General features: G+C 47.4%; 2 protein-coding genes across 7 annotated transcripts; both read right to left on the reverse strand.

Annotated features, from left to right (window-relative positions):
- Window positions 1-4,898: 4,898 nt before the first annotated feature.
- On the reverse strand, window positions 4,899-6,062 carry LOC123128686 (senescence-specific cysteine protease SAG39-like). Its single transcript, XM_044548754.1, has 2 exons — window positions 5,577-6,062; window positions 4,899-5,485 (listed from the first exon to the last, which is right to left on the reverse strand). Exons 1-2 carry the CDS (start codon window positions 6,007-6,009, stop codon window positions 4,899-4,901), a joined length of 1,020 nt encoding a protein of 339 aa, XP_044404689.1. The 5' UTR covers window positions 6,010-6,062.
- A 2,794-nt stretch (window positions 6,063-8,856) lies between these two features.
- On the reverse strand, window positions 8,857-12,997 carry LOC123128685 (E3 ubiquitin-protein ligase At1g63170). Of its 6 annotated transcripts, XM_044548753.1 has the most exons (7): window positions 12,765-12,997; window positions 12,500-12,661; window positions 10,502-11,106; window positions 10,314-10,396; window positions 9,827-9,952; window positions 9,467-9,752; window positions 8,857-9,359 (listed from the first exon to the last, which is right to left on the reverse strand). In XM_044548753.1, exons 3-7 carry the CDS (start codon window positions 10,883-10,885, stop codon window positions 9,138-9,140), a joined length of 1,101 nt encoding a protein of 366 aa, XP_044404688.1. In that variant the 5' UTR covers window positions 10,886-11,106; window positions 12,500-12,661; window positions 12,765-12,997; the 3' UTR covers window positions 8,857-9,137. The 6 variants fall into 6 exon arrangements, with proteins under 6 accessions (XP_044404688.1, XP_044404684.1, XP_044404683.1 ...); XM_044548749.1 differs by having other exon boundaries at window positions 10,314-11,097; XM_044548748.1 differs by having other exon boundaries at window positions 10,314-11,106.
- Between the last annotated feature and the right edge of the window lie 3,029 nt (window positions 12,998-16,026).

Genomic DNA, 16,026 nt, shown 5'->3' on the forward strand with positions numbered 1-16,026 from the left:
CAAAGCTCCCCAATGCGGCGCGGCTAAAGAAGGGCAAGACATCGGCGAAGAAAAACAAGGCGGCGGACGGCTCCGGCACCTCCAAGACGAAGAGGAAGAAGCTTGCGGGGCGTGCGACGGGTGCGGCGGCTGCCGAAGCGCCGGCAAGCTCACTCGTTGAGCCGGCGGCCGACGCGCACAACATGTTCGACGAAATGCCTCCAAGGTAAAAAAATCTAACTTTTCATTTTTTTTGTTCTTTTTTGAATGCATTCGTCACATATAGATAGCTTATTTGCATTGTGCAAAAAAATTTGTAGTCTCAATGATGATGCATACATGTCAACGATGGGTGTTGGCTCCAACAATTCGCATTGGTCTCAAACCAATGACATGCATTTTGAAGACCATGAGTTCGAGGTGGACGAGGAGGATGAGGGCATTGTCGGCGCACCGAAAGGAAGAGCGGGCAATTACACCAACACCGATGACATCTTACTATGCAATACTTGGTTGCAAGTGTCGAGGGATCCATCCGTTGGAGGCGATCAAAGTAGAGATGCTTATTGGAACCGGATGAAGGAACACTTTGATGCTCGCAACGTGAGTGGAATTGATCGCTCCAACCGATCACTTAGGTCCCGGTGGTCGACAATCAACTCGGATTGTCAAAAATGGGCGGCTTGTCAAAAGGCGGTTGACAAGTTGAACCCAAGTGGCACAAATGAGGACGATAGAGTAAGTGCCATTTCATCTTACATGTTGGTGCTAAACTTGCTTTGTTTTGCTTGTTGTTGGTGCTAACTTGCTTTCTTTTCATGTAGTTCAACATTGTGCAAAACTTGTTCAAAGAAGAGAAGAGGAAAACCAAAAAGTGGAAGATCAAGAAAGGAAGGGTCTTTACTTTGCCTCATTGCTATGATGTGTTGAAGGATGATGAGAAATGGAAGAAGCGTGAAGATTTGGATGATTTGCATTTGAGCGACAAACGGAAGCGAACAATTAAGTTGGATGATGAGGAGGAGGAGGATGATGCATCAAGTGATGACGGCAAGAGAAGCGCTACACCCAACTCAGTTTCTTACTCGAAGCCAAAGTGACCGGATGGGTGCAAGAAAGACCAAACCCAAAAGAAGAAGAGGAAAGGAGATGATGAGCTCAAACATGCTATGGAAGCTATTGTGAAGGCAAGAAAAGAAGCCAACGAGGTGAGGAAAATGGCAAGGACCCAAGATGCCGCGGCCGAGGAGAGGAGGTTGGCGGCCGAGGAGAGGAGGGTGGCGGCCGAGGAGAGGAAGGTGGCTTTTGAGGAGAGGAAGGTGAGCAATAAGGAGCGAACTAGGTTGTTGGAATGGGAGAAGCACTTGTTCTTCTTGGACACAACTAACCTCAATGCGGTGCAAAAGGAGTATGTCAATCTTGCCCAACAAGAAGTCTTGATCCAAAAAAGAGCCATGGTTCGTGCAATGGGTGGCGGTGGCCTCGGCGCCATGGGTGGCGGTGGCCTCGGCGCTATGGATGCCATGGGTGGCTTCAGAGGTACCGTGGGCGGTTTAGATGCAATGAGAGGCATGGCTGGCTTTGGAGCACCCCCCGACGCTATGGCCACGATGGGAGGCATGAGTTTTGCTTCTCTCATGGGAGGCATGGGTACACCTCCGACCGCCATGGGCAGAATGTCTTTCGATGAGCCTCCTCACACACATTTCCATGAAAATGCCGTTGAAGATCTTGCCAACACCGTCGGAGCTTCATGTGATGCGGTGCGCGAGAGGGAGGAAGATTCATCTTCGGAGGCGGAAGAATCGTCTTCCGAAGATGAGGACGAGGACGAAGACGAGGACGAGGAATGATGTGTCTTTCCTTTGTGTATTGAACTTGATTTGCATTTTGAACTTGGTTGAATAAACTTCTGGGCATGATTTTAAACTTGTGGGCATGAACTTTATCAACTTGTTTGTGTGAAATTTTTATTGTGTTGAAAATGTTCATCATTTTGTGTTAAAAAATGCCATATGCAATGCACCGGCGGGTCGCGCGCGTTGCATTTTGGCGCGCTGTTGGAGCGACGCGCACGCACTGCATTTTAGCGCAGCCGTTGGAGCCACCGCTGCCGACCGCGCCAAACCAGACGAACGACGCACGGCAAATGCTTTTTTTGCGCGCAGCCCGTTGCGCGGTTGTTGAAGATACTCTCAGATAGAGCTCGTGCCTCTTCAGCCTTCGCCTTCTACCACAGCGCGGGCTCAAGGTGGCGGCAGCAAGCCTTCAGCATTGGGAGTTGCATGGCGCTACAAACTTTCTGGAAAACTGACTTGTCCACGTTTGGAACCTCGCAGCACAAACATAACATTAATGTTCACGGTGGGACCTTTGAACTCGCCACTGCTTTGCATACTACTGCAACTCTACGAAAGGACAAGTTTTAGTTTGTTGAATTTTACAAGGAAAAAAGTCTAAAATAAACCTTGAACTTGTAGTTGAAAGCTAAATCAAACCTCAAACTTTTAATCCCTGAAATGAGCACACCGATTCCGGTCTCCCTGTTTTCAATGGGATTGTCGGCAGGTCTCGGATGCAGCCCGAAGCGACTGGGCCGGCCCACCAGGCGAATCGTGCTTTTCCTTTTTGTAAAAGGCGATTTAAAAATTAGACTCAAGGGAATCGAACTTGGGTGCTGGTGCTTCAAAAACCCTCCCGCTAGCCAGTCTAACCGACGACAATCAGTTTTAAATGATAAGCACGAAACTATTTAATCACATACCACAACATGTTTTTTTTCAAAAAGTGTTCACACTTTAAAAAATGTTCAGGCTTAAAAAATACTTCTCGTTTTCAAAATTTCTTTGTGTTTGAACAAAATGTTCATTCCAATTTTTGTGACAATTTTCAAGAAAAAGATTCAAAAGAAAATGGGAACAAATTTTAAAACCTCCAAAATATTAAAGTGCGAGCATTTTTTTTAATGGGAACAAATTTCAAATATTTGTTCAGGTTTCAAACTTGTCCGCACTTTAAAATTTTGTTCAGGTTTAAAAAAATCAGTTCTTTCAAAAAAATTCTTGCACTTTCAGTTTTGTTGGTGATTTAAAAAGGGTTCGTGTTTTCAAAATTTGTTTGTGTTTTTCAAAAAAGATCGCAATTCCAAAAAATCACGAAAATATTCGGATTTCAATTTTGTTTTGACAATTTTCAAGAAAATGTTTCATAAAATTTCCGAGATGTTTCCAAATCTAGACGTTGTTATATGTTAAATAAAGTCGCTCTTGTCTATTAGATAAGTAGCTTTCAGTCGCAGTGGCAAGCCATGTTAGTTTTGCACCGCAGGTCGCAAGTTCGACTCACCCTGTCAGGTCCATGCTTCGCGCATTGTGGGCCGGTCCACTCGCGTCGGTTCGCAACCAAATCCCGGGTTTGAGCCGCCATATCCGCAATTCCTGTTTGGGAATGCGCTAAGGTTTAAAATAGACCGGGATCGAAGAGTTCGGTGTGCTGATTTCAGGGATTAGAAGTTCAAGGTTTGATTTAGCTTTTGTCTATAAATTCAAGGTTTATTTTAGACTTTTTCCATTTTACAGTACATGTATGTAGGAGGCATGCGGCTGGCGTTGTGGTTATTTATTTATTTTGCAAAAAGATCAGATATGTTATAAAGATTCACCGAAATTATAAAATACCTCAAACATAATAAAAATTACATCAAGGTTTATGGACCACCAAACAACCATTGCCTCCGCCAGAACGAGCCGCTGACGCGCTGTTGTCGCCGTTTCCATACCGGAGCTGGCCTGACCTTGTTGATAACAACTGGATGTTTTCGTGCACATGTCCCTTGTCCCGGCCATACCGGAGCCGGCCTGACCAGTGTCCCGGGCTGCAGTCGTCGCCGTTGAATCCTTAAATCGATCTGAATAATTTGACACCAAATATCGCCGTTGGATATGCATGACGAGAAACCCTAACCTCGCCGTCCCGAAAGCTGACAGGAATCTATGCCGGAGTTCCTTCTAATCCATCCCAACGGATGAACTTGAGGAGGATCAGAGTCCGGAAGACTGACTCAAAGAAGAAGCGTCGTCATTCGTCCAAACGCTGCCCCTGCGAGGACTAAAACCCTACCTATCTGCTAGCCGGAACTGATGCACCAGAAACCCCCTCCCCTCACCGACCGCCGGAGAGGCAGGTGGATGAGAGACAAATCCACGAACTCACCGGCGGAGATCGAGGGGAGACAGGCTTTCCCTAGTCACCTTGCGAGAGGGGAAAGAAAAGCTATCTCTGGTCTGGCCGGTGTTGTGGGTTGAACGACCAGGACAGTAACAATTGGGAGAGATAATGTTCCATCATAATTCATTTCCTCAAGATTTATGAATTGACATTCATCATGTTGTTCCACCTCCAGGCTTCAACATTTATTTATAAATCAACCCCATCATTTTCATATATTATTTATATGGTTCCAAGATTATCATAAAAACAAGAACAAGTCAAATAATTCCTCCGTTTCTAAATATAAGTTTTTTTTAGAGATTCCACTGTAGATTGCATATGGAGCAAAATTAGTGAACCTATACTCTAAAAGGAGTCTATATACATCCGAATATAGTCGTTATAGTAAAATCTCTAAAAAGACTTATATTTGGAAATGGAGGGATTAGTTCATTATGTATGCACGAAGGCACAAGAGGCGGCACAATTAACAGTCTCTGAATGATATAGCTAACACAAATTCTTCAATCTTTATATATGTAGCATAATTTACATTGTATTCATTGAACTCGTGGAACATGAAATACTATACAAGACATATGTTTGTACATAATTTAGATACACATACAAACTATACTTAATTAAAATGGACGTGTGCAATTATATAATATTTTTTTGCATAGGAGGATATGCGGCGTATGGCACTCCTTCTATGCAGTGGGGTAAGAAGGCTCCATCGCAAGGCCACACATACCCCTCTTGTCGGTAATGTCCTTCTCCATTCGTAAATATCCGTTCTCGCCCCATGTTGTTCCCCATGAGTTCTTCAACAACCAATACTTTGTGCCATCGCTGGTCTTGCCATAACCAATAGCTGCAATTCCATGGTCTAGATCAGTGCCACATGAGCCCGTCATTACTCCACCTTTGTAAAACTGGAACGTCATATCTCCTCCATCTACAGCTACCGAGACAGGTTGACTTGCGACGGCTTGCATGAGCGCTCCCTCATTGTTGGCCGGAACATCCTCATAGCTTTTGATGGTCGCGGCATCATTGGTTCCACTCTTGCACTTGTCATCTGCCGCGGTATATGGGTAGTTGGACTCGGTGGTGAGACCACCATTCTTGATTATGAACTTAAAGGCATCATCCATGAGACCTCCTTCACAACCTTGGTCTTCACCATGGACATCACAATCCACCAATTCTTGCTCTGACAGTGAGATAAGCTTGCCAGTTTTGAGTTTAACGATGCCCTCTGTAGCAGCGATCGCAGAAAATGCCCAACAACAACCTAGACATGGTTATGTTTTAGTAGATACTATCAGACGACATTCTAAAAAAATAAACATATATGCAATACATATTATCCTTAATATACTCACCACATTGGCCCTGGTCCTTGATGGGAGTGACTGCACCTTTGGTCCTCCAGTCTACGGTTGCCGGAAGTGCATCGAGACTTAGATTCTCGTACCTGAATCTGGTAGGAACCCGCTGCAAGCTTGGTTTGTACCCCTTGTTAGCCTTTGTCCCCTTGAACTCCTCGTTGGTGAGGTCAGTAAACTGATTGATGCCCAAATAGAACTTGTGATTCTCAGAGTTAAACGACTCGATGAACCCGACATTGGCCTTGAAGACCTCAAATCGGTATGCCTTCTCAGTAGTGTCTTTGTACACACGGTTGTACTGCGCCATCCAGCTCTCATGCCTTGCCACCATCGACAAGTCATCGTTGATCTCGCGAGCCGCTAGGACCGAACCGTAGAAGCAAAGGCATCCGAGGAGGCCAATGATCAAAGCTTTTGAGATGGCCATGGTATATTTGATGGATTGCTTGCGAGTACTAGTGTGCAATGTGTGCTCTGCTTTGTTTCTACGGATGGAACTGGGTTTCTTATATAGTTCCATGCATGTATTTAACTATAAATGATGGAGAAGGTCTCCAACGTAGCAGTGAAGTATATCTAGTGGGAAGATGTTATAAATCAAAGGTACTTACGGTCTGGTGTGGGGATGGTGGTGTAAATCAAACATACCTAGCTGGAAGTGCTTGCACGGTGACGTTGACGGATTTTTCTATCAATGATATTCCTATGTATCTTTATAGCGTTTTGGCGTGAGTACCGAGGACAAAATATATAAGTTTGCTGCCGTCTATGCAGTGCATGTATAAGAATTTGGAGTGTAACATTACGTTTTAGATTCTTGATTCACATATTTGTTGGTACCTACCCTGCAAGAAAAATTATGGGTACCTACAGAGAATACATATAAGAATCCTTGTAGCATGCCAATATAAAATGATTAGATGTGCCGCTTGTAGGGACTAGGAGAGCAACACGGACATAATAAGTTGATTAAGACAACTTAGCTAACCTTATGATGGTATATTAAAAAGAACTAGGAATAGTTAACCGATCTTAAGTAGTTTAATTCGGAGTCCAAAAAATGCTTTGTACACATCTTCTATTTTAAGTTCTACATGGACTCCATAGCCCCAAACGTACGTCTAGTGCAAGAATTTTAATAACACCGAGCGTATTTCACGGCCACGCAGATGCTCCTTTCGACTAACAATTTCATAGATTTCATAGAAGTACCGTATCTCACATTCCCTGCGGTGGTCGTGGTGTGTGCGCGGTCACCCTAAGAAGCGTGTGGTGCGGGTTGTTAGGTTGTGCGGCATTGCAGCTCAAGGTTGAACGGTAGTATGTTACGCCCTGCAAAGTAGACACACCGTGCAAAGCACCAAGCGACACACACAACCAACGCAGACAACACTTATCTCCTCCTCCCCTTGATTTGTAGGGCTACGAAAATGATATGCAAGAACTGAGCAGAGTACTGACACATGGATAGGTGGGCCAAGGCAAGAGAAACATTGGTGGGTAGTTGAGAGCCGGAGTAAACACATGACACACGCATGTACAAATGGGACCAATGCAAGAGGAAAGGGAGATGGCCAACTGTGAAAGGCGACATCCATGCAAAACAGTTAGGAGGGCCTACAACCCCCGATTTATGGCGAGCACAATAAGTTGGGATCCTTTGGACCCTGAGCTTCATCGCCAATGTTGTGGGTTGCCTTGACCACATTGCTCCCCTCTTCGAGGGCCAGGTTTCCATCTTTGGGAGCCTGCATTTCATCGCCGACGGAGTCGATGAGACACGTCTCTACAACACGGCACTGTGCTGGGCACAAGATCCAACGCACATGCAATGCATGCGATCTGCATCAACAATCCACCAGCCCTCCTCGACTTGCCAGTTTGTGGTGACAATGGAGTCCATCTTCCCTATCTTGGATGAATATGAGTATGAGGGGACGAGAGCTTGGATAGCCACCTATTGAAAATATGATCTAGAGGCAATAATAAATTTCATTATCTATTTTCACGTTTATAACTAATGTTTACATTTCTATGCTAGAAATTGCTATGCTTCTTGAATGTGAGATTCAGAGGAAAACTCACATGCATGTGTGGAAACATAAACGCAAAATAGGTTCTTAGTCTCGCCTCTAAGGCTAGCTCATGTGTTGCATGATGATCCCGTTTTCCTGGTCATAGGACATTGTTAAAGTAACAAGGATGATGCCGGCAACAACGAGAGCACATTGTGAACGGAACAATGGTGTTGAACAGACCAACCGAATGATATACTACAAGAACACATCGTCACAATGTTATAAGTATAATTATGAAAGTGTTATCGTATACACTCATCCTTAAACCATGCGAGTATCAAGTACATTCATGCCGGATGGTACACTTTGGAGTTTTCAAACGTAACTTGTAATAGGGTGATTATAAAGGCGGCTTATAAAAAAACTATGCCTAGGGATTTGATAGCTCAAGATCGGGATTTACTCCTTCAATGATGGATAATAATCTTCGGGCACACTCAATATTACGGTATCCATCATCGTCTAGCTAGATATAGTATGATATGATCACGAGGATACAAGGATACGGAAACGAGAAACGAGAACAAAACCGTAACGAGGATAACTTAGTATTGTGATCAAATTTTTAATTCACAAAGATACTGACAGAAGTCTCGCCTTGGATTTTGTTAAATATCATGAAGCAAAAGGAATTGTGTGCGCAAAAAGAAGGTTTCCTCGATAAATATATTCGTGTGTATGTAGGAATCAATATGGGTGTCAGAATCACACTATTGATTTAGCCTGTGCGACGTCGGCGCAAGCAACACGAGGTGTTGAGTAGTGGTTTTACTCTCCGTATGCTGAGTACCCGTGAATTTATAATCGGCACACAGCTGAACAATCAGGCAACGACAGTATTTCCTGTAGTGGAACATGCGTGTGCATGGTTTGGATTTAGATGTTTCATGTGTATGCATGATTACCATCGATCCATGCATGGCAACATCTACACATGTTGTTTGCTTGTGCGAGTCCCCCAGCCAGCAATCTACTCTGCTCAGCATGATCTCTGGAGTCTGGTGCTCATTTCTGATAGACAATCCTACGCGGCCGTTACACCAGCATGCAAGATGCCCAAAGGTTACGTGCGTGTGCCAACCCAGCAATCACGCAGGCCCATGGCAGCCGAGTCGAATGGGCAGCCCAATGGCATCATTATCCTCCCAGTATAATAATTTTCATCTCTGATAAAAAAAATTGATAGACATAGGCCGTACCACAGTGGAAAGGCAACATATATATACCTGGGCCTGGGCCAGCATTTCCCCAAGTTCAGCCGAACGCCAAATAGAAACAATACTGCATTTGCATTGTCAAGAGTGTTGACAGCGAGAAAAGCTGTAACTTCTCCAAGATTAAAAAAAAGGACAAAAAAAACCTTGGGACATCATCGCTACAATCCATAGATCAAAAGCATCAACTTTATACATGCAGACCGGCACCGCGAGCACCTATATGCTTATGTATCACCTCGGAAGATGGAAGGCAGACCAATCTAATGCATTTCAATCTCCTGCGTCGGTATTGTCGGTACTGAATGGTCCATGTGGCGAGTATCAGATGCGCCAGATGAGCTTGCTATCTCGGCTTTGCACAGAGGGCAGAGGGCATTTATCTTTAGCCATTTGTCGACGCATTCCTTGTGGAAGCAGTGTGTGCAGGGAAGTTCACGAAGCTCTTCGTTGTGTGCATACTTGGCAAGGCAGATGCAGCAAACCTGGAATCACAAGAAAAGGCAAGACGGTAAGTCCTTGCAACATGGAACTTCCATTTTGTTGCAATAAGCAGGTACTACAAAAGATACAAAGCAACAGGTCAACATACAGCATCTTCAGCAGAAAGCGACCGCTCCTTGTCAGTCCCTGCAGCCACTATACCTCCCTCTTGGCCTTCGGCTTCGTTACCTGAACCATGGCGGCGTTTCTTGGTTTTGAATTTATAAGTTGGCAAAGTATTGATGGATTCCGAAGTGGCCCCTCTTGTATTGTTTGTGTCTTCTCTGAAGCCCATGACGGATATAATGCAGGGGAGACAACAGCATATCATTGCGCAGAGGATGAAAGGCATGGCATACCCAATACAGCTGAAGGTGAGGAACACGATGCATAACCTGGTAGGAAACAACGTGAGCAGCAGGGTAAAGAAACATAACATCACATCCGAATAAACAATATATGTACTTACCTGTACAAGTTTGGAGCATCAATAGCCGAAGAACGCCCACCGAATATCCACACATTTCCTACAACAAACCACACGGCAAAGAAACAATCCAAGGCCATCTTGAAGTGGTCAAAAAGTGCATTAATCCTGCAAACAAGGGGCATCCATCATCATTTATAAATTGGTTCGTATTATGACCCATCCATAACAGAAAAGAACTATAGACTTTGTAGTATTCATCATAAGTAGATGCGTGGAGGGCGGGCATAAACTAGCTCCCATATACCGTAACCTAGCTGAGAGCAGCATCTAGTAATATTTTCCTGGTCAAATAGCAAAAACAGCAAAGCTAGCCAGTTTCAACCATATAATGATTCAACAAAAGTTACTATGATACAGAAATGCATTTGTGAGCTGGAATAGTGAATTTCACATGCAAGCTATGACCATTTCATATAAAACCAACAAACATATTGAGGACTATTCATGCAAAAAGACAACAATGTACCTTGGGTTAGCCAGAACTGCATTTCGTGCAGCATTCCTTCGCCGTTCTGATACACTTGCAGGAGTGGGCTCAGTCGAGTTGTTCTGCGAGGAGCCCTGAAGTGAGTGTGCTGGCTCATTCTCACCGTTCACAATATTACGGTGTATATAGCGCCAGTAAAGATGTGGCAAAGTGGCAAAACAACCGACCGTGTAACCTATGACCCACTCAAACAATGGAGCTTGTGGATGTTCCTTCCTTGACAGGGATAGCACAACAATGGCAGCAACAATTTGGCTAACATTAACGATAACTTCAACCGAAATCCATAGTCCAGAGTTCAAAGGGCTCCTATGTCGCCGACCATAGTTATCACGTCTCCTAGTGCCTGAAGTATTTTCTGCATGAGGAGGACCTATTGCTGCTGGTGGCTGCAAGGCAGACGTTGCAGCTCTTGTTGAAGGCCTATCCACAGGATTCAACCCTTCATGGTTCTCTCTACCAACACTGTGCGATGCCGAGGCCGAAGGACCGCTATCCCTTGGAATATCAATTACATGTTCATGACCACTTACCCCCGTTGTTTGTTCCATTCCAGATTGCGTAGCAGTATGACCTTGAATTTTGAGGAATATGATAAGCTAAGCTCTTCAGTATTCAGAAGTAACAAAGGATGGAGGCAAGCTGCCACATTTCAATGCCCTCCTGCTATCTATGTTCTAACAAAGGATTTGTGTGGATGCTTCAACAGAGAATCCAAAGCTTCAAACTAGTCTCTCGGTTAATATAATCAATGATAGTTGTCCTGCAACAGCTATAGGAAAAACGCATTAGTGTGTCACCATTTGCACACACGAAATAGCACCATCTTCAAACATAATGAAACCAATAAGCTACTCCCTCTGTTCACTTTTATAAGACCTTGAAGACATTTCAGACAATGTACAAAACAGCCCATTTTGAGTTGTCTGAAATGACTTACAAAAGTGAACGGAGGGAGTACTAAAATTAATATAACATATTCATATGTATCCGGAATTTTTGCCAAAAGAAAATATGTTCTCCTCAAAAGATAAGTGTGATCAGGATGAACCAACAAAACTCTACAAATGTTAACAAGTGAAAACAGATATCATTATAAAGAAGTTTAATTACTTGAAGCACGGGTTATAGAAATAACGACAACGGGATCCGGCTGAGGCCTGGAACATGATGCCTCTTGCAATGGAAGATAGGGATGTAAAGCGACGATAAATACACCTAGGGTAATATGACCTATGACGTAGTGAAGACAGACAATTGTGTGCATATGGGTGAAGTGAGCAAGACAAGGAGCAGCAAAGCTCATCCTAGCCTAACCCCATTTCAGGAACAGCTTAACAATCGAAACCCAAATTCTAATTTGCATCACCGCCTTATCACAGGTTCACAGTACAATGAAATACAAGTTGCTATTTCATCTGAGTAGAGCTCAATTTTAAATCCTCAAGGACAAGGTTAATAGGCAACAACATCAAACTCAAGAGATAAATATCAAAATAGTAAAGCACTAGCAGACTGCAGCTGGTGGTAGACCTCTACTGGGTTACCACCACACTAGTTGAACCACATAACGATAAGGTCATACACTGAGATACAAAGGATCAGTTGGGCCATAGCACAACATCATTGAAGACCACTTCACTAATACCACAGTTAATCATGTCAACATATCGCTACAAGCTAAACAAACTAACCACCAAATGCAAGCAATAGAGGCATAATTAAATATAGAAGAAACCAGTGAAAACTGTGAAATGATGGTATTCAGCAATCACATTTACGTGAGCCACATAGGAGCATAATCCAAATAGGCATCACTAGCACTTAAACCCTGAACAGCAATGCATAAACAAAGCAGTGCACATGAAAACTGCCTAAAACCAACCTCAGATCGTTCCAATAATAGGCACAACGGCCCAAAGTACTTCACCCAATAATCAACTACAGGGTGACATAAGATATTGCAACATCGCCGCAAATTACCCTGGCCAATATCACACTGACCGTACTACATTGACAGCAGGACACCTAAATTTGAGAATTCTCGCAGATCCGGTCAACCGAGGGCGTATCAACACAAAAGAGACCCCCAATTTGACAAACAAATCGTCCGATCCGCACAAACAAACAGCACGGGAGAGACGATTGAGGGATGAGATCGTTACCGCAGCCCTCGAGCGGCGCCACGGAGAGTAGATCGACAGGCAGACAGCCGGTACTTCCCTGGCGCAACCCCGACGAACTGTGCGCCGACGGCGTGAGGAGCAGCGGCAGGGAAGGGGGAGGTGACGCCGGGTGACCTGACGGAGCTGGCGGCGGGGAGAGGACTGACACAGGGAGCACGAAAAGGCGACTGTGAGGACGAGGACGAGGAGTAAGCGCGGGTGGGGAGATGGGGGGAGTGTCAACCCTAGCCTGTCTACTACTCACTGTGCAAGGCAGCTCGCGCGGCGCGCGAGGGGAGGGAGGACGGCGGAATCCGGCGACCGGGCAGCGCGAGGAGTGCGGCGGAGCCAGTCGGCTGCGCGCGGCGGCGATCGGGCGGGCGGGCGGCGGCGAGGAGTGGGCTTGGTGCGGTGCGGTGGGGAGGGCGGAGACGGGGAGGGAGGGGTTGGTGGCGAGGGTCTTAACCCATCTCGGATTGGGGAATATGATGGAGGATGACGATGCCTTCTCCTTCCCGCAAAGCTAGAGCGGCGAGCGGGCCGCAATGGGCCGCCAGGGCCTCGCGTTTCCGTAAATGGGGTACGCGCCGGCCGCGCTCGGGCCGCTAGGGGACAGCAGGCGGGCCGGGCCGACGAGCCCTCACGCGGCGAACCTGATCGAGAGCGTGCTGTCCCGAAAAGAAAAGAAAACCGGGAGCGTTCGGGCCTAAGGGCATCTCCAGCCGTTGGCCTCCAGAAGGGGCAAAAAATCGCCCCTTCCGGACGCGCCGGCGCTAAACCGCGCACTGAGGGTGTGATGTCCCACAGTCGCGGCGCCCATGTTTTAAAAAAAATTCAAATACGGCGCAAACACGACTGAAATTTAACGCAAACATCGGCGAGTTCGTTCAAACTTAAACATATTTTACAAAAAAGAAAAAAACTTCCGCGGGCTACCCCCGCCGTCTCCCTCGCCGCCCGCCCACGCGGTTTACATGCCGAGGAGGCTATAGAACCGCGTGTAGTCACCGCCGTCGTCGTCGTCGCCGCCCCCGCCTGCGCCTCCGCCGTCCCTGCTGCATCCCTCCCCCGGTTGGCGCGGCGGGTTGGACGGTCCGGGGGTGTCGTCGTCGTCGTCGCTGTCAAGGACCACGACGCCGTGCTCGTCCTCGCGCCCACGCTTGCGGGCGGCGATCTCCTCCAGGGCCCGGCGCTGCCGGACCATCTCAACGCGGAGGTAGTCATCCCGCGCCCACCGCAGGACGCCCTCGTCGAAGAAGCCACGCCGGGCTATCTCCTCGTACTCCGCGGGGAGGCCGGGCTCCGGCTTGGGCTCGACGAGGACGAAGCGCCGGTGGGTGGGGAGGCGTTGGCGCCGATGCGGACGCCGGAGCTGCGGGTGCGCGCGCTGACCGGCGTGCCCTGGGGCTCCGGCTTGACGGGGCGGAGGCAGGGCGAGCCGCCGGACGAGGAGGAGGACCCCCCGGTCTCCAGGCGCCTCGGGGTCCAGGAGCTTCCCCGGCGGCGTGAGAAGGAAGGGGGGCGGTGTACTCGAGACGCGGCGTGTTGCCACCCTCGATGTACTCGAGGACGGCCTCCAACATGCGCCCGAGCACGCCCCACCACCGACGCCGGCCGGCGGAGTTGAGACTGCCGGAGGGCTCTACACCGTTGGTGGCCTCGAGCTGCTGGGCGTGGCGGCGCCGGAAGTAGGGCTCCCAGAGCGGGCTGTCAGGGACGTACCGAGGTCCCTCCCTCGCCGCCCGCGGCAGGTTTGAGCGGATGCGTGCGATCTCCGCACACCACGCCGCGCCGGTGGGTACCAGGGGCACCGGCACGCCGCCGGCGCTGATCCTCCACGCGTCGGGCACCCGCATGTCCGGCGGGACTGGGTACTCGGCCTCGTAAAGGAGGCGAGCCTCGTCTGCATGGAGATGGCGGCGGCCGAAGCCGTTCGCCGCCGCGCTGTCACCAGGGAAGCGCTTGGCCATGGGTGATGAACTGGAGACGGCGAGAGAGAGGAGAGGGAGGAACGACGACGGCGAGAGAGTGTGATCGCCGAGCACGCTGGTGCGCGTTTTATATAGGCCGAGACGCCGCCCGTACGCGTGGCCGCCGTGTGTACGCGTGGCGGGCGAGGGAGGGCGAGGGACGCGCTTCGTCCGGCCTTCACTGCGCCGCCCGTGAGGCATCAATGGCGCAGGCTGACCGGCGCGGCAGCGCGGCAGCTTTGGCATTGATTCGCCGCGGGAAACGAGGCGATGAGGACGACGAAGAGGCGAGAAGAGAGCCGTGTCGCTGACGCGGCGGGCCCGTGGCTTTTTCGCGCCAAAAAAATTCGCCCGGCGCCCCCGGGCGCCCCCCAGCGCGCCGGGTTCGGCCTGCGTCCGCCGGCGCTGTTTTCGGCCTAAGCCGGCGAAAATCGGGCTCCTGGGGGCGCGACTGGGCCGATTTTTCGGCGCCGGCGCAAAGAAAACGTCTGGGAAGGCCTTCCTAGGGCGCGGCTGAAAATGCCCTAACCTTGCCGAAAATGTGAAGATGCCTCTCAAATCAAAAGAAAAAATGTGAAGATGCCACTCTCGAGTGAAGACGCGTCTTTACTATAAAAAAAATGAATTCTACAAAAAAATGACTTGGAAAATTAAGACGTGTATGCTGACGCAATAGTATTTGGAATGTTAGGTTGGCCTCCCCTCTTGCGGTATGTGGACTTCGTCCTCATCGTCACCGATTAGTGTAACATATACCAATTGGCTGCGAACTAAAACACTTTCAAAAGAACTAGTTTTGACATTAAAAAGGGACCCTAGTACTTTTATTTAAAGAAAAATATCGCTACATGACGGCAATACCACTACTAGTGACTCTCTTTTACTATGAAATGGCATTGCTAGGCACATCTACTACGTACCAATTACAGAATAAAGATGGTTGTATGCATCGCTCTATGCAAAGGTCGAGAGCTATTTTAAAAGAACTAGTTTTGACATTAAGAAGGGACACTAGTACTTTGAAAAAAAATGCTAGGATGATGGGATCAGTGTCTATGCACTGTGGCAATACCACTACTGTTGGCTCTCTTTTACTACTAAATGCCACTGTTAGGCACACCTACTACGTGCCAGCTACAAAATAATACTCCCTCCATTCTGAATTACTTGTCACACAAATGAATGAAAATAGATGTATGTAGAACTAAAATACATCTAGATACGTCCATTTCTCCGACAAATATTTTCGAATGGATGGAGTAGTTGCACACAGTTGCTATAAATGTACTCTTTGTTCCTTTTTTGCTAGAAAATCGTCGCTACATCCAACTCCTAACAGTAGCTGTTTTAGAGAATATAATAGTAAATTAGAGATTAGTGATTTCTATAAGAAATTAGAGGTTTTCTATGGGGAAAAATAATTAGAGTTGATTTGAATATAAGTAGATGTTTCTGTGTGTGCGCGCGTGCACACGCGCGATCAAAAAAATATGGGCTGATTTACCACATGCAAGGCCTGGTCAGCACCGCTTATGCTTTACACGACATAGAGCGCCC

Source organism: Triticum aestivum, chromosome 6A, assembly GCF_018294505.1.
Source record: "Triticum aestivum cultivar Chinese Spring chromosome 6A, IWGSC CS RefSeq v2.1, whole genome shotgun sequence".
NCBI classification, from domain to species: domain Eukaryota; kingdom Viridiplantae; phylum Streptophyta; class Magnoliopsida; order Poales; family Poaceae; genus Triticum; species Triticum aestivum.